At 40.0% G+C, this 24,115-nt stretch overlaps 1 protein-coding gene across 1 annotated transcript in view; it reads right to left on the bottom strand.

The window, feature by feature from the left end:
* The window catches only part of SLC9A3 (solute carrier family 9 member A3), a gene marked incomplete at both ends in the record, with an annotated part of 190,805 nt that overhangs the window by 127,046 nt on the left and 39,644 nt on the right, over positions 1 to 24,115 (bottom strand). The window contains one exon of the mRNA XM_083378999.1: positions 7,646 to 7,948. Within this exon, the coding sequence (XP_083235125.1) occupies positions 7,646 to 7,948 (303 nt within the window). The remainder of the gene's footprint in view (positions 1 to 7,645; positions 7,949 to 24,115) is intronic.

Below are 24,115 nucleotides of genomic sequence, written 5' to 3' on the forward strand. Positions count from 1 at the left end.
ACGGGAATGCCTGCGATCCCATTGGCAGCTGCTGGGCAGCCCCTGCCAGTTCCTGCAGTGGGGGGAGCTCCAGCCCACACTGCCCAGCAAGTTGTGAGGGTGCTGCTCAGATACCTGACATGAGCCACCACTTTTGAAAGCCACATTTGATGGCCATCTAGATAAACTTGCCTATTTCCTGAACCAAATGTGGGTCTACAGCTAAGAGGGTGGCCAGAATGCCTATTGGTCTACCAATTTTGAGATGAGCTAAGCAGAGGTGTATCAGAATTGCCTGTCCCGGGGAATCCCTCACAACTTCCAAGTGTGATACCAACTGGCCATTACAGTGGAATCTGATGGAGTATCGGTGACATGCAGTGCCTGAGAGCCACCTCTGCCAAAGCCAAGAGAAATGCCTATCAACATGTAGAGAGAAGGGCCCCCTCCTCCAATCACTAGAGAGGATCTGCATCACCCCACGGGAGCTTGCTTCTGATATGGGAAAGAAGGCCACAGGGCAGCCAATTGCCTCCCCCCAATCCGCATCAATGCTAAGGACCCCAAGCCAAAGAAAACTCCAAGGAAGATGAAGGAGAAAACATGAGTGGTGCAGAAGATCATGGAGGTCTCCTCCAATCAAACAAAGTGGAGGGAACTCTGACCCCCAGCAAGCCTGTCTTCAAAGCGGTCTTCTACGTGTGTGACAGCAAGGGAGAAACTATCTGATGGTAAGTGGAGCTATTATCTCATTGATTGCCCAAGTGGAGATGGTAGCTCCCCAATCAGAAGCAAGGGGGGGTCTTCACTGCCCTGCTAGACTCAAGGTACACTTGCTGCTTGATCAACCTGCAGACAGTGGAATGCTGGGACTGAGACTTAAGAGACTAAAGCAGCCCATGAAATTTGAGCAAATAGATGGCTCGCTTACAGGGGGGGAGGAGGGGGAGGGTGCCTGCAATCTGGCTGATTGAGCCAGTGAGCCTAAGGGCAGGGAGCCATGAAGAGACTATCCAGTTTATTGTAGCCCTAAAGATGGCAGAGGCAATTATACTGGGGTTGTCATTGCTGAAAAAGTGGAAGCTGTCAATTGACTGGGGAAGTAACATATGGTGGCTGAGAAAGGGCTGGGATTAGAGAAACCATCTAAAGTTAGTCAAATGTGATTGGCTGTGAAAATGAAAGCAGAATCAATTAATATGCTAGCTGAGAGCAGTCCAGCAGAGCCAAACATCCCAAAAGAGTATCAAGACTTGGTGGAAGTATTTAGTGAGTGGGAATCAGATGTGCTCCTTCTCACCACCCCACAGACTGCAATTGAGTTGCTGCTCGGGGCAAAACTTCCTAAGCCAAATATGTACATATGAACCCAGGAGAGATGGAAGAGCTCTGTGAATAAAAATTTAGCTAGGGGTTTCATCCAACCAGCTAAATCAACTTGGCAGCACTGATGCTACTTAAGGAGAAAAAAGATGGATCATTGAGATTGTGAGTGGACTTCAGAGGGATCAACGGGGTTTGCATGGAGAATATATACCTCCTTGTGAATGATATGCTGGGGTACCTGTCCAAGGGGAAGGTATTTACCAAGGTGGATTTGAGAGAAGCATATTATTGTGTGAGGATCAAGGAGCGGGATGAATGGAAGACAGCTTTAACTGTCCCTTAGGATGCTATTAATTCCAAGTGATGCCTTTTGAGCTACAGGAAGGCCAGCTGTATTCATGCAACTGATTAATGAGGTGCTGCATGATCACCTGTACAAAGGGGTGCTGGTTTATCTGAATGGCACTCTCATCTATTCTGAGACAACAGAAGGGCATGTGAAGCTAGTGAGGGAAGTGCTACAGAAGCTATTGAAAGCTTAGCTTTATGCCAAACTATCCAAATGCAATTTCCACAAAACTACTAGTAGTTTAGACTATTTAGGATATTGCATATCGAGCAATGGAAAAGAAATGGACCCTGGGAAAGTGAAGGCCCTGTTAGAGTGACCCAGAGGCAACTGCAGAGCTTTCTGAGTTTTGTCAATTTCTACCGACAATCCATCTTCAATACTTCAACTGATTTAACTTTACTCTTTGGTACCTGCTTTGTGTGGGGGAACGTCCTGGCAGACATGCTTTCTTGCCTGCCCCAGTTCAAGAGCTCCAGGGGAGAGATGGTTAATTCAATCTGGACAACTGGCAGTGCAAAGATCTACGAGGCCAATTTTGCAGGCTCTCCCTCAGCCAACCTATAATGAGTTCACCCAGAAATTGAAGGAAGTCCTGGAGGAAGATGAATGGTTCAGAAAACACAGAGAAGAATTTGATAGTTTCCTGAAGGCTAAGATGGCTTAGCTATAGAATAAGGAAAGAGAAGGAAAGTAGAAGAATTGAGCAGTTAGAGGATAAGAGGGGGACACTGATAGGGGATAAAGAAGGGATAGAAAAGATAGTGATTGAGTTTTTTACAGAATTATATCATGAAGAAAAGGTTCTTGAGGAGAGGATTAAACAATACCTAACAGAGTCAGACCTTTCTAAGTTATTTCCTAATGAGAAAGAGGCCTTAGATCAGGAGATAACAATAGCAGAAATTGAAAAGGCGGTCAGACAACAGAAATGTCAAAAAAACCCAGGCACTGACGGAATTCCTGCAGAATTGTATAAGGTATTAGTGGAAGCATTGGGAAAACATATGAAAGATCTATTTAATGAAATTTTGGATGAGGCTATAGTCCCGCAAACTTGGTTGGAGGCAAATATTAGTTTGATTCCTAAGGATGACTTCCCTTCGAAGCATATTAAAAATTATAGGCCAATATCCCTTCTTAATTCAGACTATAAAATATTTGCAACAATAATTGCAGATAGATTAAAAATTTACTTAAACCAATTCATACATACAGACCAGAATGGGTTCCTTCCCACTAGACAAATAAAAGATAATCTCAGAATTATATTAAATGTTCTGGAGTATTATGAAAGCCGACCAGATAAACAATTAGCTTTAATATTTATCGATGCTCTAAAAGCATTTGATAGGGTTAATTGGGATTTCCTGATGTGTCAGTTGGAACATATGGAGTTTGGGGCTAAATTCTGTAATATGATTAAAGCAATCTATACTAAGCAGGAAGCGAGATTGTTGATAAATGGGAATTTAACTGACAAATTTGATATCTGTAAGGGCACTAGGCAGGGTTGTCCACTCTCCCCACTTTTATTTATCCTAACCTAAGAACCCCTATTCAGAATAATAAGGAAAGATGAGGAGATTACTGGGCTTCAGATAAGAGACCAAATTTATAAACTGCAGGCGTTTGCAGATGATATGGTCTTCGTTTTGGAAAATCCTCTGGAATCCAGCACGGAATTACTAAAAAGGATTGAGGAATTTGGAAACGTGGCTGGTCTACAAGTAAATAAAGATAAGACAAATATATTGACAAAAAATCTTTCAAATAGAAGTAAACAGATGTTAGAGGACACTACAGGGTTTAAAATCGTGAAGAAGGTGAAATATTTAGGAATCTGGTTGACGGGAAGATGTTCAAGTATTAGGGAGGATAATTATTCTAAATTACTGATACAAACAAAAATGGACCTGGGAAAATGGGGTAGGATACAGTTGTCATTATTAGGAAGGGTAGCCACGGTGAAATCTTGTGTTTTGCCAAAATGGAATTTTCTTTTTCAGACAGCACCAGTTAAAATTTTGCTGAAATTTTTAAAAGAGTTAGAGGGGGTAGTTTCTAGATTCGTATGGCAGGGGAAACGGCCCAGGATTGGGGAAAAAATGATGCAAGAAATTAAGGAAAGAGGGGGCCTTGGCCTACCGAACTGGGAACTTTACTATCAGGCTGCCCTCTTAGTTTGGGGCAAGGAATGGATAAGTTTAAGGAATAATCGATTGTTGATTTTGAAGGATTTGATTTGCTGCAGGGATGGCATGCAGCTCTTTGGCGGGAAGGTACTCCTCCAAGCAAACAGTTTACTCGCCACTACATAAGGGATATACTGATTTGGAATTGGGATAAGACAAGGGCTAAGTACTATGCGCAAATTCCGTGTTGGTTATCAACTTTGGAAGCCTTGACCCATCCGACCCTACTCAAGAAGGGAAGAAGACCAACTTACAAAGAACTTTTAGATAGCAGGGGAGAACTCAAAACACGACAAGATCTGGCTCAGCAAGGGTTTCAATTGGAGTGGTGGGCCTGCCTGCAGATCCAGTCAAGGTATAAGAAGGATAAGGAAGGAAGGGGTATTTATCTGAATCTGCAGGAATTAGATAAGATTCTGCTGGGTCCGGAGAAAGGGATGATATCTAAGTGTTATAAATTGCTGTTAACTAGGGTAGTAGGGGAGGAGGTGCTAAAAGATGCGATGATTGCCTGGGGGAAGAATTTTGGTTATGCACTTCCACTTGAGAAATGGGAAGAGATTTGGTGGACTAATATGAGGCTGGTGGTTTCCACGTCATATAAGGAGAACATATACAAAACGCTTTATAGATGGCATCTCCCTCCGGCTAGACTTTCCAAAATGTTTCCCGGATTGTCGGCCGATTGTTGGAAGTGTGGTAAAGGGATTGGCACATACTATCACTTATGGTGGACATGTCCGGAAGTGGTTAGATTTTGGATGAGGATCCAAAAATGGATAGAGGAAATCACAGGGTGTTTAGTTGATCTTAAACCAGAGACATATCTGCTTGGCTCCACACCTGGAAATATTAAGAAGGAAATATGGTATTTGGTTTTACATATCTTAACGGCGGCAAGGATGGGGTATGCTCAATTTTGGAATCATACCCCGCCGGATGAAGTTATAATTAGGAGAATACTTGATTGTGCGGAAGCAGACACATTGACCAAGAAGTTGAAGGGTAAAGAAGAGACACAAGCATTTCTATCATGTAATAAATGGTATATTTGGATGGATAAAAGACTAAAGAAATGAGGGTGGCTTGGAGGTTGGTCAAAAATGAAGTGATAGTCTTTGTTAATGAATAAGCTTTGGAGTTGGATGGTTATAAGAGACTTAATGTATGGTGTGTTTTTAACACGAAATGTAAATAAAGATTTATTTTAAAAAAAGAAGAAGAAGAAGAATTTGATAATAAGGGAGGGCCTGACATGGAAGGATCTCAAGCTGTATCTGCCACTCTATCTAAGAGTTCAGATTTTGCAAAGGTGTCATGATGTAAAGCCCACAGCCATTTCGGTTGTGTGAAAACTCTTCACCTAGCCAGGAGATAGTTTTGGTGGCCTAAGATGAACAAGGACATAGAGAGCTATGTTGCAGGATGCCTGACCTGCACGTCCATGAAAAGATTGCCAAGGAAGCCTCCTGGACTGTTGCAGCGAGTGGCTATGCACTCCATGGATTTCATTGTGGAACTTCCTGAGAGTTCTGGGAATACAATGATTTGGCCTGTTTTCAAAACAGGCACACTTTGTGGCATGCCCCAAAACCACATCAGCCTGAACTTTGGCCAAATTGTTTATGCAGCATATATATAGACTGCATGGAGTCCCAAGGTGTATCATCTCTGACCAAAGGGTGCAGTTTACAACAAAGTTTTGGTGAGAGTTTATCAAACTAATAAGTTCCTCACAAGTGCTTAATTCTGGCTTCCATCCAAGCACTAATGGATTGGCTGAGAGGGCTAACTCAATAATAGAGCAATATTTGCATTGCTAGGTGAACTATCAGCAAGCCAATTAGGCGGAATTTCTGCCTTTTGCAGAAGTGGCATATAATAACTCCATACATAGTAGCACTGGGTTCACTCCATTCAAGGTAGCTACAGGAGTGGATTTTGTGCCAATGCCATAAATGCCGATGGAATCTCCCTTCCCATTGTCTTTAGCTGAATGGATAGACATCCTGGGGGGAGATACAGAAGATAATGGATAAGGCTAGGGAATTGCATAAGAGGCAAGCAGATTGAAAGGCAGCTCCCCAAAATAATTATAGGATTGGGGACCAGGTGTACCTATCTACTAAGTATCTCAAACTGAAGCAACCTTATAAAAAAACTGAATCCTAAGTGCATAGGACCCTTCTTAATTGTGAAAGTCATTAATCCAGTAAATGTTGAACAACAGTTGCCAAAAGAGTTGAAGTGAATCCACCCAGTGTTCCATTGCAGTTTGTTGAAACCATTTAAGGGATCTAGCTTAAGACCAGTTGGAGAGGAACCTCTTCTTCTTATATTGGTGGAGGGTGAGAAGCATTATGTGGTTAAGAAAATATTGTACTCAAGGATTTTTAGGGGGAGAAGTTACAGTACCTAACTCAGTGGAGAGGTTACTCCTTAGCTGATACTGAATAGGTAGGAGCTCATAATGTTAAGGCTGACAGATTAATAAGAAAGTTGCATGCTAAATACCCTCAATGTCAAAGAGGATAATATTTGAATGTTCATTTAATTGTGATTATTCTTTTCCTATATTTACCCTTCTTTCAGGGGGCTGGCATGTCAAGGTTGAATTGCTAAGATGCCTGCTATCTTCTATTGTTACTCAACTTGCCATAGAAACAGGAGGGAGAGGTAGAAAGTATAGGGAGGAAACAGGATTCTAAGAAGCCATCCACTGACTGTGAGAGCCTACAAGAATGCCAAGGTCACTAATGCAGGTGTCTGATAGAGAAGTGGACTGTTCCCGTAACAAATCAAAATATATGATTAGGCAATGTGAACACCTGTGGGTGGGGGTTAAGGGAAGCTATTGTTAATTAGGCAAAAATTTGAATGGGAAAACCAGTGCTGGTTTTGCTTTTCCTGTTCTGAGATATGTATTCTATAAAGTTTTATCTTTTATGGTACTTCAAAGCCTTGAAGATTCCTTGATTTTGAGTTCGCTAGTTGGACAGTTGACAATAGGACAATTAATTCTAGCCATTAAGCAAAAAAGATAATGAAAGATCAAATTGAAGAAAATCAAGCTTTGATAACTTGTCATAGTTATCAATAACATGTATACATGGCTGAATCATTTCTGTTTATATCTATGTGCCTATGGATGGCTGATTTGTCAGATAGACATAAACAGTATCTACATACCATAAGAGACAATCAACAAGCCAGAAAAGGGACAAAATAGACCAAAATAGCTCCTCATCACAAATCAACATCCAGATGAGCAGAGACCAAAATTAATACCAAGATTAACATTAGACCACGATCAAGAAATAAATAATATCCCAACTAAGAAATTACCAGTGCAGACAAAATTAACAATAACAAAGCCTAATCAAGGAAACATCAAGGCCAATCCCACCAACACTGAAAAGGCAAGACAGTAATATATAAAATATATATAGGTATAGCCCTGGATGATGTTACCTAGTTTGGTAATGAAACAGCTGCAAGAAAACCAGCAACTCAGAGAGCACTAAGGACTCCACATGTCTGTGTATTTTATTTTAATTAGTCGTATTTATCAAGAAATATTTGAAAATAGTAATGTGTGCCCATTTATGGTTGGTGCCACAAATGCTTCATGCTTAAGAAAGTATCATTTGTAGTATTTATATCATGTTTAATAATTTATCATTCAAATACAAACTAGCAAAGCTTTGTGTAGCATTCTCTATAGTTTATTAAAAGGTACACATTATTTTGGATTGCTAATAATGAAATAATAGTCTGTCTGAAAATTCAGTCTTACCCATCAATCCACTAAGATAGACTCCATAAAGGGAGAAGCCTGTGGTAGCAGCATTCCAGATAGTCCCAATGACAGCATATAGAAGAATTGTCCCTAAGTTGCCAAAGAATAGTCGGTTTGGCATGAAGTATCCTGCATCTAACACAATGGGTGGCAATAGGTAGAAGAAAAAAACTGTTGGTGTAAGGGTGAAGGAGGCAATATGGTCAGCTGCATATACAATGCCACCCAGAAAGATGCCAAGGACAATCAGGAGAACACTTTCTGGAACCACAGTGGTAACTTTATGAGATAGGTGGAAAACTGGGGGGAAAAAAGATAAATTGCTTGAGTTAATAACAAGTTAACAACAAGTAACATGCACAATTTATATTACCAGTATGTTTAAAGCAGTATCTGTCTGAACAGAACAAATTGCCAATCCAGACTGCTTTCATTGGACAATTATTGCTTATGCTCTTTTAATCTCATTGCTAGATGTTATACTTTTGCCCATGGATGACATCTTTTTAAGGAAAGCAAAAATAGTTCTTGTTCAGCAAAACTGGGAGCAGCAGCTCTGTCACTAAATTCTGTCACTAAGTAGGAAATCACTTGACTGCAACTGTGCTTTCCCATTTGCTTGCCTTTTGAAATGCTTATTAAATTGCTAATTACTGTTAGCATAATTAACAAAAAATGTTTACATTGTGTGCTTACATTCAGTGGAGAGGAAGGGATTAGAAGAGAGTAAACCAGTACATATCGAGTAATACATATTGAAAGTAATGTGCTGGCACCAGCAGTCATGAGCACACTATACAAGGATCCTGATATATTCCCCATTGTGAATGTGTCATGCATAGCTAAGATTGCCCACAGAAATCAGTTTGGTGTTTTTTTCTCTGCTCCTTCTCCTTTGTGTGCCTTCTTACTCTCTTTCAATTCCTTCCTTTTCAGTCTCTTTGCAAGGTTGATGGGCAGGGGGTGGGGAAATAACATGTCAGGCATAAGACATGTACTGACTTTAATGGTGACCATGTGACTGAAGGATGCTGTTGAAAATATAGTTATTTGTTGTTATTTTTGCAGCAGTCATAACTTCAAATTATCACTGAATGCAGCCATTAATAAGTGAAAACTACTTGCATTTCCAAAGAAGTCCAAATATACTGGTAAGGTTACAAACTTCTCTTTGTTCAGCTCTGCTCTATAGATAATTGGAATGGAATGTCAACCCAAGATGTTGAGATATTAAGCTCTAATGAATGTTTATTGTTGCATAGGAACTTAAACAATCCCCAACAATCTCCAGATCTTTTGCAATAATAATGAGCAATTTAATAGTGAAACAGTTGCCTCCTAGAGAAATGTGGCTGTATCACTGGAGGGGTTTTAAGTAAAGGATGGGCAACCACACCAATCTGATGATTTTATGATTCGCATAATCAACATATTCATTTTTTATCCCACTGAAACAGGAGTTAGTCTCTCCAAATGATCGCTTATTGTAGTCTCCAAATGTCTGAATTAGTAAAAGGAGGCTTCTCAAAATAATAAAAAAGCAAATAAAATCCATTAAAAGTTTATTATATGCTGTGAAAAGGGGAAAGAAAAATGGTGTGATAATATGAGGAAAATATAGATGAAGTGATGGAAATAAAAGAAAGGGAAGGCCTGGAATGCTACAGATCAGCAGCAGCAGCAGCATTAGGCTGAATGAGGAAAAAAATGGAAAGAAGGAAAAATGAAATGGTGGAAAACAACAGCAGTGGTAGAAGAGAACCAGTCAGCAGAATTTAGTTTAGTTTTACAGCCTGTACTAGTTTCCCCTCCAATTCTTGCTATTTTGAGGTGCTTATACATAAAATATTGCATTTAAAACTGTTGAAAAATTACTGTGCGTAATTTCCAGCTTAGTTTACTGTACATCCACCACACTTAGAGTTAATACCTATATTAAATCAAAGTAAGGATATATGCTACTCAGTTCAGTTATCAAAAATATAGTTTGATGTTAATTTATCACACATCAGCAAAACATTTCAAACATTAAAAGGCTACCATATGTAAGGTGTGTGTGTGTTCATCTCTCTATCTCCCTGCTTTTGCTTGTTTTTGTTCTGTTTTTGGCAGTTAAAAGTTTTAAATGTTTCAGTGATATTTCAAGGTTGCTATTATATCTATTAGTATAAAGTCAGGAGAATAGTTAAAGGAACAAAATATTAGAGCTTCTTCTAAAAAACTAAAAGCATATCCCTATCTGATTTGACACTGAATGAATTTTTGAGATGTCTAGGAATACTTCAGGTTCTCGTGAACTATTTCAGAGTTCCCCAACCTTTTTGGCTTTGTGGACCAGCAGGGGGGGGAGAGAGGAGATGGCTCCATGTGCATGGTGGGCAAGCTCACCCGTAGCTCCATTTGTGCGTCAGGCACATGCTCCCGCTGCTCACACAAACTGCTGAAGCCTACTTCTGAAAGGCTCAAGGCCTGTTAGTGGGCTGTGGCCTGGAATTGGTGATCCCTGGTCTATTTGGCTTTTAATGGGATGCAAAGGTTCTTTCCAGAAGTTTTAATATTATTAGAAAGTATGTGTGATTCCTAATAATTTTTTGTGGAAAGTATAGAATAATATAATAGCTTTGGACTGGCAACAGTGATTTAGAACACAAAGTACAAAACACTTTATCCCGGGCTTCCGGTGGCGTCGCGGCGCCGAAGACAGCCTTCCCGGGCTGCCCGCGGCTCAGCTGTTTGTTTTTTTCGCCCGTAACAGCGCCGAACAGCTGTTCGGGCGAAATTGAAGCCCCCTCCTCGGGAGAAGAGGAGGGGGTGAGGCCCCAGGTAGGGGTAGAGTTCTCCGAGGCCGCCTGAGCTTGGAGCTTGGGCGGCTGAAGGATTGAACTCCCCCGAAGCCTGGGTTGCTCCCAGCTGGCCGGCGTGTCTGCTCTGAATTTTTTGGAGCAGAGCCAGGCGTCTGCGAACCATCCCTGCCTGAAGAAAGGACTATGATTTAAAGGAGCAGGCAGAGCGGTACAAGAGATAAAGGTGAAGAGGCTTATTTTATTATACTCTCTAACTACTTGAACTTTTTAAACTCTAAGTGAAAGTGCGTCATATTTGAGGATTAAAAGATGGCGGCGAAACCTCCCCCTAAAACTCTTCGGAGTGGTGGATCCTCGCCAGTGCAACAATCATCTTTACAGGCGTTGCACCCTTCTGAAGCGCTGACAGCGAAGGAGTTTCGAGATGCTGTGGATAAACTTTTGGACTCAATTAATCAATCAATGGCTGATAAATTTGCGCAGATGGAGGAGAAATTGGAGAAACTGGAGGAGAGAATGGAAGAGAGGATGGAACAGAAGCTCAGCGTGATGAAGGTAGACATTTTGTCTTCAGTGCATAAAGTGGCGGAATGTGTGGAAGAATTAGATGAAAAGATGGATGATTTGGCTCAAAGGAATGCTATATTAGAAGTTAAAGTAAAAGAGAATGAAAATGTAAGAGACAAACTGGAGAAGGATTTAAGCTTAGCCCAATTTTACCAGATGCAGTTTGCTGTCAGAATCAGAGGTTTAAAAGAGGACACTAAAGAAGATTTGAAGCAGCTGATCTCTGAGGCTTTTGAAGAAGTATTAAACCTGCCAGCATCTGAAATAAGAGCAGCTATGGATAAAGTGTTTCGGGTGAATTCATGGATTGCCAGACAGAGGAAGTTGCCTAGAGATGTGGTGGTTTATTTTGCAAAAAGAGAGATCAGAGATCAAATTATACAAGCTGCCTATGATGTTAAAGTGGTGATTGCTGAACAAGAAGTTTTGGTTTTAAAAGAAATTCCTCCAAGGATTTTAAGGGGAAGGAAGGATTATACATTCCTCGTGCATGAGCTCAAGCAAAGAGATATAAGGTTCAGATGGGAGATTCCTCAGGGGCTGATGGTGATGCATGAAGGTAAAAGGTACCGGTTGATTACTGTGAAGCAAGCGCGTGATTTCTACAATAATGTCCTAAAAGTAACCCCATTAACGCTCCTGGAAGCTGGAAAGGGATCTGGAGAAGAAGAACAACAAGAGGAGGAAACAGAGGAAAGTGGTGTGGGAGGAGATCAAGTTACAACTTCTTTGGATGATCCTAGAGAGCAAAGAGTGACGCGTGCTGCTTTAAAACGAGCAAAGAAAATAAAAGAACAAGATCAGCAAAAGTCTTCAGTCTCTTCGCAACGTACATACAGTCAAGCTGTGGGAGGAGCACGGCCTAAAGAAGTTAGTCCCATCAAAGCTGTGGTCCAAGGGCTTCTGGAGGATATGCATGGCAACTAAATTTTTAACTTGGAATGTTAATGGACTGAATTCACCGCAGAAGAGGAAGAAAGTTTTTCAATATTTAAAGCAATTTAAGACAGACGTTATATGTTTGCAAGAAACGCATATTAGAGTTTTGGATCAAAAGTATTTATTGAACTCGAGACTGGGTACGCATTTTGTTGCCTCTGCAGAGAATAAGAAAAATGGAGTAGTTGTTTATGTTAAAAGTGCCTTAACAGCAGATTTAATTGAAGCAGATAAGCATGGAAGATATGTTATGATTGAGCTGCTGTTAGAAGGTAAAAAGATGCTTCTAGTTGGACTATATGCACCTAACCAACAACAAGCTGATTTTTTTAGCTTACTTCATACAAAGCTTACCCAGTTGGATTATAAATCTTTTATTTTTATGGGAGATTGGAATGGTGTTCTGGATGTACACTTGGATAAAGCGGGAGCCTTTAAGCGTATTCCAAGCCACGCCAGACTGCCTAAAACTTTTTTTGAATTGAAGGATGATCTGGAATTGCGAGATATCTGGCGTGAGAGGCACCTGCAGGAGAAGGATTATACTTTTTACTCTGACAGACACCAATCTTTCTCAAGGATTGATTTTATTTTGTTGACTAATGATTTCTTTTTGAGAACTAAAAAAGTGAAGATATGTGCAAGAACTATTTCAGACCACAGTCCAGTTTGGTTGGAGATTGATAAGGAGAAAAGAGACAGGCGTTCGTGGCGCGTAAATGAGAACTTGTTTAGAGATCAGAGAAATGTGGAAGAATGTAAACAGCGGATGAAGGATTTTTTTGAGATTAACATGAATAAGGGTACCTCTATGGATATGGTTTGGGATGCTAGTAAGGCCTATATGAGAGGTGTGTTGATATATATGAATAATAGACGTAGACGTGTAGTGGAAACTAGAAGGAAAGAACTGGAGAATGAAATAAAGGAAAAAGAAAGGGCTTTGATTTTGAATCCAGGGGACGTGAAGATTAAGGAGGCTATTAGGCTGTTAAGAGGACAATTTGATAAATTAATGGCAGACCAAGTGGCAACCAATCTGCGGTTTGCTAGGCATAATACTTTTTGCAACGCTAATAAACCAGGCAGATGGTTAGCCTATAGACTGAGGAAGAAACAAAGGGCCTCTAATATAGACAAGATTGAATATAAAGGAAGGGTTGTGTTTCAACAGAATCTTATTAAGGATGCTTTTGTGGATTTTTATTCGAAATTATATACCAAAGAGGAAATTGAGGTAAAAGACATTGATAAATATTTGGAGAATGCTAACATTCCGGTCCTTACGCAAGCACAAAGAGAGGGGATTAACCAACTGATCACAGAAGAAGAAATCCTAACAGCGATTAAGGATTTGAAGGTTGATAAGGCGCCCGGTACGGATGGCTTGACTGCGGCCTTTTATAAAAATTTACAACTTGAGATGATAAAACCGTTAAAGGAACTGTTCCAGACAATCCAGAGGGGGGGAAAGGTGCCACCGTCTTGGAGAACAGCTTTTATCTCATTGATTCCGAAGGAAGATCAGGATGCTACTCAAGTTAAAAATTGCAGACCGATTTCGCTTTTAAATACAGATTGTAAGATATTTGCTAAGGTTTTGGCTAATAGATTGATGAGGGTTCTGCAACAGGTGATTCATGGGGATCAAACGGGGTTTATTAGTGGTAGGCAAATGAAAAATAATGTTAGACATATAGTTGATGTGTTAGAGTTTTTGGAAAGGCACAACCAGATCTCTGCAGCGCTAATCTTTTTAGATGCTGAAAAGGCTTTTGACCAATTGAATTGGCAATTTCTGTTGAGAATGTTAGATAAAATGGATTTTGGGGAAAATTTCTTACAGCCGATTAGGGCATTATATCAAAAGCAAACTGCCCGAATCATAGTTAACAATAGTCTGACGGCAGTATGTAATATTGAGAAGGGTACAAGGCAAGGATGTCCGTTATCGCCCTTGTTATTTGTGTTAACTTTAGAGATATTATTGAACAAGATTCGGAATTCGGAAAAAATTAAGGGGATACAAGTTGGAGATCAGGACTATAGATTGAGAGCATTTGCAGATGATCTGGTTGTTACAGTGACCCAGCCAGAGAATTCTGTTGTGGACCTGATAGAGATAATAACACAATATGGGAAGGTTTCTGGATTTAAAGTAAACATACAGAAAACTAAAATCTTGGCTAGAAACATGACAGTTTCACAGAAGGCCTTCTTGGAAGGATTAACTGGATTTGAGATTGTTAAAAAGGTTAAATATTTGGGGGTAATTTTGTCGCCCTCGAATACAAAGCTATATAAAAATAATTATGAAAAATTGTGGGGGAAAATTCAAAAAGAATTGGAGAGTTGGCAAAAATTGCAATTGACTTTGTTGGGACGGATTGCAGCAGTGAAAATGAATGTCCTGCCGAAATTTTTATTTTTATTTCAAATGATACCGATTCTTAAGAAAGATTCTAATTTGGAGGAATGGCAGCGTGGTATCAATAAATTTGTGTGGGCAGGGAAAAAGCCACGAGTTAAACTTAAGATTATGCAGGATATTCGTGAGAGAGGTGGCCTTAAATTGCCTAATTTTAAATTATATTATGAAGCTGCTGCATTAGTAGGAATAAGTGATTGGATCAATTTGACGCAATCGAGGTTATTAAATCTTGAGGGCCATGATTTGTTGTTTGGCTGGCATGCATATTTGTTGTATGATAAGAAGGTAGGTACTGTGTTTAGGACGCATATTTTAAGACAGGCATTGCTGAGAGTTTGGAAGAAGTATAGACATAAGTTAAGCAGCAAGATACCATTGTGGGCAATCCCAAAACACGCAATAGAAAATATACATGCTGGTTTCAAACACGATGAGACTACTTACAAGGAAATTTTAAGTTTGGAAAGGAATGTTTGGTGCTTGAAATCATATAGCTTCTTGCGAGAAGAGAAGGTTGTTCAAACATGGTTTCAATATACTCAGTTACGGGCCAGGTGGAAAGAAGACCAGAAAATTGGATTTGCAACGATTGATGAAAATTTGATAAAGCAAATTAGAAATCAGGGACCTGCACACATTAAACGGATATATCTTGCATTGATAGAGATTGATTCAGAAACAGAGCTTGTTAAGGACTGTATGATAAAATGGGCCCAAAATATCCAGGAAGTTATTACAATGGACATGTGGGAGAAGATTTGGGTGAGGAATGTGAAATTTACTCAAGCTCAAAATTTAAGAGAGAATTTTTATAAGATGTTTTATAGATGGCATTTAGATCCTAAAAAGCTTGCAAGTATGTACCCGAATTATCAGCCTAAGTGTTGGAGGTGCGGGGTTGAAGATGCAACATATTTTCACATATGGTGGACATGTAAAAAGGTTAAGGCCTTTTGGATTAAAATCTAGTGGAATATACAGAAGATTTTTAAAAGGAGGATAAAGTTTTGTCCGCAATTTTTTTTGCTGGGAATAATTGTTGATGCTACAGTGGTGGACTCTAAGTTGATGCTGAATTTAGTTACGGCAGCAAGACTTTTGATAGGTCAATATTGGAAGAAAGAGGAGCTGCCGACCATAGAAGAATGGACTTTAAAGGTTTCCGACCTGGCAGAGATGGCGAAGATATCGGCTTATTTGAAAGATCATTCGCAAGAACGTTATATTATGGAATGGAGAAAGTGGATTGAGTTTATCCAGAATAAGTATAGGGTTAAGAAGTTTTATCTAGCATTCGAATAAGTCTTCTTTCGTGTTTTTTCTTTTCTTTTCCTATTTTTTTTTATATATATTTAATAATGTCAAGTTTTGTTTGTTCTTATATAAGTTAGAGAGTGATGGATTTTAGAATTTATGGTTGTTAGTATATGGTTGCTTATGTTTGCTTTTATATATATATACCTTGTATTTAGCTCTGGGAAGTCCGGGGGGGGAGGGGGGTGGGGGGGAGGTAGGGGAGGGAAGAGGGAGGGGGGGAAGGGGGGAGGTAAGGGGGGAGGGAAGAGGGAGGGGGGAGGTAGGGAGGGGAGGGTGGAGGGGGATCGGGGTTTTTTAAAGGAAAATTGTATTGTAAAACTTTTCAATAAAAAAAAAAAAGACTTTATCCCAAATCCTCAGCATTCTGGGAAGAGATGATGTTTAAAGCAGCATGAAGTTTCTGGCAAATCAAAATGCCAGCACACTTTTTGCTCTCTACCAGTTAAAGAAGAAAGGAACCATGGTGGTGCAGTGATTAGAATGCAGCATTGCAGGTTAACTCTGCCCACAGCCAGGAGTTCAGTCCTGACAGATTCAAGGTTGACTCAGCCTTCCATCCTTCTGAGGTCAGTAAAATGAGGACCCAGATTGTTGGGGGTAATATGCTAATGTTATAAACTGCCCAGAGAGTGCTATAAAGCACTATAGGGCAGTATATAAGTCTAAGTGTTATTGCTATTGTTATGTATTGATGGAAATTACTTGGAAACCGTTATTAATAGTTAACTGCTGTATCAGTTTAAACTCCAGACTGCTTGTCTCCAGAATTGTTAGCTTGTGTTTTGAGCAGGAAATACTGCTTTAATTCCATTGGCCACCGCCTATCGGTGGTCTGTTTAAATGGAAGTTAAGCAGCAGTTCGTGCTGTTTCTGTGTTAACTTAATAAATGTGTTGTTGCTTTTCACCACCGCCTCATCAATGCCTCAACAATCTCAATACTTAACAACTATCATTAAAAAAAGATATAAACTTGGCAGTCCAAGAGGCATCACTTTTCAAAGAGTTGGAAGTGAAAAGGCCTCTGAGCTGCCCATCCCCTTTCTAGCATCTCACTGACTCCATCAAAGAACAGGAATTCCCTCCCTAAGGAAGATGCCAAGGAAGAACCAATATCACACCGAAGGTCCGCATGCTCCGACTTTTGTTATGGATGGCTCGGTCTGAGTTTTAGTCACACTTCACAGTAGACTTCTGAATTGATGGTTGAACCACACCATGAACTTCACGAGCAGTACTCCTTTGGCATCTTCACAGTTGGTGGGATTTTCTATGGCACCACTTCCACTGTGGTATTGGTTCATGATAATACCCGCACACCGCTAGATGCACCCAAGAACTTTTGAAGCAGTTCTGTTGGGGTGTTTTTAACTCCTCCCCCATAGCCCAGATTTGGTGCCAAGTGACTGCTACTAAGGAATTTCAAATCTTGTAAGACATTATGATAAGTGCCTCAATTTGAATGGCAAAAAGTAATATAATGTTGTTGTTTTCTAATGTATTTAATAAATGTTCTGTACCTACAAGTGTCTGTCATCGATAACCAAATGTAGGTTTATTTCCAAATTGTCCTCATATATGCTAAATTGTTCAAGTGTGAGTGTTACAAAGAAAAAAATGACTACCTGGGCTATCATATTTCCCATGAAGGGGTTAAAATTGACCTAGAAAAGATGCGAGCAGTATTAGAATGGGCACTCTCATTCACCAGGAAACAGTTTCAAAGTTTCCTAGGTTTTGCCAACTTTTACTGACAGTTCATCCCCTTGTTCTTTCCATCACCAATTTACTAAAAACAAAAGTGGGGGATGGGGTGGGAAGGAACAAGCCAAAATCCAGCCAACCTCTGAAATGGACTATGGAATGCCAGGCGGCATTAAAAAAAACCAACAGACTTTTTTCTGCTGAACTGCTGTTGAAGCACCCAAACCCTGAAAAAACTTTTGTCATTCAAGCTGACGCCAGCAAAGTCACTGTGGGGGTCATGTTACTGCAGAAGAATAAGGAAGGGCAACTGTAGCCATGTGCTTACACATCAAAAAAGCTAACTGAAATTGAATAACGGATGGTATGGGAGAAGGAGGCCTATGCAGTCACATGGGCTCTCCTCTCCTATAGACTTTTTCTAGAAGAGAGTAAAATTCCATTCCAGGTCTGGACTGGTCACAAAAACCCAGAAGCTCTGAAAACCCCTCAAAGGTTATCCCCTAAACAAGCATGGTGGGATCAGAACTTCCAACATTTCAATTAGCAGTGGGCTAATGCCTCCTTAAGTAACACCAGCTGCCTGCAATTAGTGCAGGTTCGAGTCCCACCAGGCTCAAGGTTGACTCAGCCTTCCATCCTTCTGAGGTAGGTAAAATGAGGAGCCAGATTGTTGGGGGCAATAAGCTGACTTTGTAAAATGCCACTTGGGGGGGAAAGCCCTAATAAGCAGGCATTTACATAGAATGAAGGCTATTGCTAAGCACATTGATTTGTGCTTCTTAGATTGTAAGCTGCCCTGAGTCTTTGGAGAAGGGCAGGATATAAATGGGATTTTTTTAAAAAAAATTCAGATTAGGCTATTTATCAGGAGGGAAAAACTTTCTGGCAGATAGTCTGTTGAGAATGCTGCAATATAATATCTGCAAAGCAGAAATAATCAAGCCTCTCCTCCCCTCACATCAGCTGGCAGCCCAGATAACCACAAGAGGACAGCAAAAAGAAAAACCATCTATGTACAATGCTACTGCAACAGCTTTTTAAAAAGCCCTGGAAGGAGACAAATGGTTTGACAGCCACAAGAATATTTGCTCTATGCAGGATGGACTGGCCTGGTTGGGTGGAAAGCTGTATGTATCTGCAGACTCAAAATTGGTGGGGCACTTTGGATTTGTGAAAACCCTGCATCTCCTTAAGAGACAGCTCCAGTGGCCTTCACTCAAAAAGGATATTGAGAGTTGTTTCCAGCTGCCCTGTATGCATGATCACAAAATGGAGGCAAGGGTTGCTTCAGACAGTAGCTGAGCCATCAGCACCCTGGAGAGAGTTCTCTATGGTCTTTATTGTGGAACTTCCCAAAAGTGTGGGAAACATGGTAATTTGGGTTGTGACTGACCTGTTCTCCAAGCAGGTACATTTCAACCCCTGCCAGAAGATTCCAATGGCCAAAGAGTTAGCTAAGATGTTTCTGCACCATGTTTACTGCCTACACAGAGTGCTGCAACACATCATCTTGAATAAAGGCATCCAACTCCCATCAAAGTTCTGAAGAGCTTTTTTGGACCTCTTAGGAATTGACCAAGGACTTAGTTCTAGTCACCATCCGCAAATGAATAGAGGGGACAGAACGAATGAACTCAGTTCTAGAGCAATACCTGCATTGCTTCGTTAATGACCAACAGAACAATTGGACCGACCTCTTGCCTTTTCCTGAAGTGACAACAATATTGTATACAATAACACTGTACTCACCAGCATAGGCTTCACACTGTTTCAACTGGCAATGGGACAAGATTTTAATCCAATGCTTGAGCTGCTAGCTAAAGACCCCACAATCCCCTCCTTAAAAGGATGGATGGATCAGTTAAAAAATACCTGGCCCATGATATGCAAGGTACTTGCAGAGGCCAGAGCATCTTACAAAACCCAAGCTGACAAAAAGAGGATAGAGCCCAAACCATTTCACATTGGAGACAAAGTATACTTGTCCACACAGTTCCTACAATCCTTGCAGCCCTCAAAAAATTAGGGCAAAATATGCAGGGCCTTTCACCATGAAACAAATTATTAACCTGCTCACAGTAGAGCTAGAATTACCAAAGTCTCAGAGAAAAGTCCACTCCATTTTCCACTGCAATCTCCTAAAACTGGAGGTGGTTTCGCCCCTATGGCCAGCACCCCTTCCAGTTCTCAAACTCTTATGGTGGAAGAGGAACAACATTTTGAGACCAAAGAAATTCATGCTTCATGCATGCATAGGGGGCTCACCCAATACTTGGTGGCATGGAAAAACCTCCCCGGGGCTCAAAATGAATGGGTACAAAAGCAACATGTTAAAGCCCCTAGATTACTTAAAGAGTTCCATGACCATTACCCTGATAAACCTAAATGAATGTATAATTGCTGTTTTCTTGTTCCCCCTTTATAATGTTCTTTTCTCCAAGTGGAAATTCCCTTCTTTTAGGGGGGCAGCATGTCATGTCCCTACCAGAATGCTGTCATTCTGAGGGGAAGGGGGAAGTGCTGGTTAAGGATTGAAGATGTTTCTACATTGTTTTGCTTTAATGTATGTCCATGGGAATTGGGGAGGAGGGAATGAGCCCTTAAGTCTATCTAGTTTGACTCCTTTCTGGCTAACTCCTGCCTGTTATCAAGGTCACAGCCTCAGAGAACAACTTGTAATCACCTGTTCGGCTCAGAGTTCTCACAACAACTTCACACCAACAGATTGGCTCCAGATGGATTGGGCCAATGGGGTGGGTTTGCACAATGGGAAATTAACCTAACCTTTTTATGTGGGAACTTTAGATTCTGCCTGAGCTCTCTGCAATCACTTTCTCTCAGTAAAGGATTCTTTTGAAATAAAGCTTATTATCACTTCTTTGCCATCTTCTCCCAAGTTTCTTTGTCTTTTTACTTGTTTTTTTAATCTGTTGAAAGAATTTATTTTGTTTCTGACATCTGTTGCAAGTCTTACTTTGTTCAAAACCTTAGCTTTCCTAACTTCATTTTTGCAGGTTTGATTTATTTGTTGGTATTTTGCTTTAGTTATGTGTCTCATTTTCTATTTTTGTACCTGTCCTTCTTTTTCTGTCAGTTGGTCTGAGAATTCTTTGTACTATCATACTGGTTTTTTCTTGTTTTTCTTGTTTTTCTATTTAGTGGTATTGAACTGGATTTGGCTAGTATAATCGTATTTTTCAGAGTTTCCCATGCTTCTTGAGTTGATTTATCCTTTAAGATTTTCATCCATGGAATCCTTCTCAAGTTCTCTCAAAGTTTGTTAAAATCACCTCTTTTAAAGTTTAAAACATTGGTTTAATTATGTTTTGTTGCTTGTGTCTATTTTATATTGAATTTTAATATGATATAGTCACTTTCCCTTAAAGTTCCTACAACTTCAACCCCTTCTATCACTTTTTCTCTATTGGTAAGAATAAGGTCCAGTATAGCTGTCCCTCTAGTTGCTACCTCTACCTTTTTTGTGATGAAGTTGTCAGCTGGTTGATCAGGAACCTGTTTGATTTCTCATTTGTTGCAAAGTTTGTCTCCTAGTTGATGTCAGGGTAGTTAAATTGGATATATGAATGTCTTTTTAGGCTCAAGTTGATATCACGTCAAAGGCAAAATGGGATGAGAATATTGTAACTTAAGTTAACCTAAGATCTACTATGAAAATACCTGGCCATGATGTATAAAACTTAAGAGCTCTGTTATTTCTTTCTTTCTTTGTGCATGTATATGTATTAAGCTATTTATCTATCCTTGGGGTAAAAAAATTGATGTTCAAAGATGGTTAATTGTGCTGTTAATGGCTGGTCTATAGAAAGCCATAGAAAGCAACAAATTTCCTAGTTTCACTATTTTATTTGGCTAATAGCGATCAAATAGCTTGAAGGCTGAGAAATAGTGGGAGAGAGAAACTATTTGACTGTTATCCATCCTCAAATAAATTTAATGTCCTCACCTCACTTTGAGTGGAATATCTGGGATGGGGATACTGCAGGAAAATTGATGTCACATTTATGAAGCTGTTAAACATCTTTAATCATCAGAGACAAGATTTTTAAATTTTGTTAGGAAATTACTGAAATAAGCCATTAAAAAAAACCCTTTCCCTTGGTTTGCCTGGCCAGCAAAATAGGGTGAGGAGAAACTCTTTTGCTTTTCTTCCTTTGTCTCTTCCCCTCCCCCAAGAAGAACAGTCCAGGTTTTCATCAGTTTCCTGGAGAAAAAAATTAGAAGAAAATGTGAGAAATCTGCTATTGATGGGATGAAAGTTCTACTTTGAGTTTTTAATAGCAAAAGGCACAAAAGCTTAAACACATTGCACAACCCCCTGAAATATTTCAAAGTCCCAGAATCCCAGGGCTTTGAGCTGTTAATTTCTGCAGTGGTATTTCCCTTCTCCTGTGCCTTCTCCCAGTGGGGAAACTGAGTCCTGGAGTTCTCTTTTAACATTTCATTATGTACATTGCATTTATTTTTTATAAATTTTATTCAATTCTCTGTTTCGCTTCCACTTGTTAGCTAACATGATTTTTCAATAAACAAACCTGACCTTTATCTTGGAAAGTTGTGGATTTTTCCTGTTTTCTGCAGATTATTAAAGCCAAAATCATAAGATGACCTTAGGCTGTCTCTGAAAGTTTAAACCAGTTATTGAAAGAAATTAGTAGTGTTTGCAATCTCCAAAAAGTAAGGCTATTGAGAAATTGTTTCTTCAGAATGAAACTTCCAGCTCCCCAAACAACAAGTTTTAGAATACATCCCAGACTGAAGCAAGAAGTTCCTGAGCTTCTGGAAAAATTGTCTTCCCAGAAATAAAATAAATTAATAGATAAATCCTGGAAGGAAGTCTCTGGAAGAAAATGTATTTTTTCCTCACAACTATCCCACTTCTTTGAATACCTTTTGTGGCCACTAGATGTCTGTGTTGCACTGATGATCTACCTAGTGAGGTGAAAGGTATCAAAGAGCTTGATCCTAGAATTTATTTATTTTATTTTATTTATTTTATTTTATTTTAATTCCATTTATATCCCGCCCTTCTCCAAAGACTCAGGGCGGCTTACAAGCTTAGCAGTAGCCTTCATTCTATGTATATGCCTGCTTATTAGGGCTTTCACACACACACCAAGCGGCATTATTACAAAGTCAGCTTATTGCCCCCAACAATCTGGGTCCTCATTTTACCAACCTCGGAAGGATGGAAGGCTGAGTCAACCTTGAGCCTGGTGGGACTCGAACCTGCACTAATTGCAGGCAGCTGGTGTTACTTAAGGAGGCATTAGCCCACTGCTCCACCAAGGCATCCAAGCAATGTAGATAAGCAGTTTCTATCCAGTGTCTTTAACTTCTGTAGGAACTGAATACCAGAGACAGTATCTAAAGAGAACTTCTCTTCAGTAGTTCCATTGGACAATCCTTCTCCAGGACAAGGCTTTCTTTAAGAACACTAAGCTAGAAACCTGTACAAGCAATCATTCAAAGAACAAAGTGCTTCTCAATAGATTTACTATAGAAAGGTTAAAGGTTAATCCTTCCTATCACCAGAGCTTTGAGAACAATGGATATCTGTATTTAGATATTGCCCAGTGTAAAGAATCAACAATGAGCAACCTACCATTCAGGCAACCTGAAAGATGCTAACTTCTATTTTGCAGGCATTTTCAGGATAAAGATTAGTCATTTTTTTCTGTCAACAGGTGACACTGAGTGGGAGACAAGAGAAAATACTAGGAATCTACCGGATAATCAACAAACTTTACATGGAATATTAATATATAGATAATATTTTATATGCAGAATAGAACAGAACGGAATGGAACGGAATGGAATACTTTGCTACTTGTTGTCAGAGCTGCATCAAATCACTTCAGCCCAACTTCACGTCACTTGCCATTAAATGTGGGGAGGGGAAATGGGAAGATAGGAAGGGGAGATGACAGGGACCAGAGGTCCCATTCAGAGGCAGTGATTGAAACATCCAAGGATACAAGCCTGGGAACGGAATGTGAAATGCCCATCCAAAGAGGAGCCAAAATGTGCAATTGTTAACAAAACACCTAATTTGAACCTTATTAAATGCCATCAAGATAATCAAGGGGGGAAGGGCCTGGGAGAAGGGAAAATTACTGGGGTTATTCAGGAAATCCTCAGATCTGACTTTGCTATGCTATTATCTCTTGGTTTCAATAAAAGTATACCTTTCACTACAAATGAACCTGAGGGTCTTTCTTTCCTGATTGTCCAAGCTGGGACAAGACTGACATTAAGCGAGATCTGCAGTAATGATCCATCCAGAGACCTTGTCTATTGTGGGGACTGTGCATAGAATGTCTAACCATGAGAACAAACAGGAGAAGATGGAGATCTGGGAATAAGCCACTTCAAGACCCAGGAGCAGTGGTGGCTACCCTAAACTCGGGGAAGAAGCAGAGACATTAGAAGATTGCCCAAAGTCCTGGTGGTCTGTAGGAATCAGGAAGATGGAAAATTGGGAGAAGAGACTCTCTGGAATAACTTCACTTGAGAAGCCACCACAGGACACCAAACGCCAAAGATGAATGTGGAGGGGTGGGAAGTGAGCTAGACCCTCACAAGGTCATCCTTAAACAGGCAATCAATTTCTTGAGAGACATTTTTGACAAGCTCAAAGCCTATAATGCCCAAAAGTGGCCAGCACCACCAGCAGCTCCACTGAC

Source organism: Vipera ursinii (assembly GCF_947247035.1).
Source record: "Vipera ursinii genome assembly, chromosome: Z".
NCBI classification, from domain to species: domain Eukaryota; kingdom Metazoa; phylum Chordata; class Lepidosauria; order Squamata; family Viperidae; genus Vipera; species Vipera ursinii.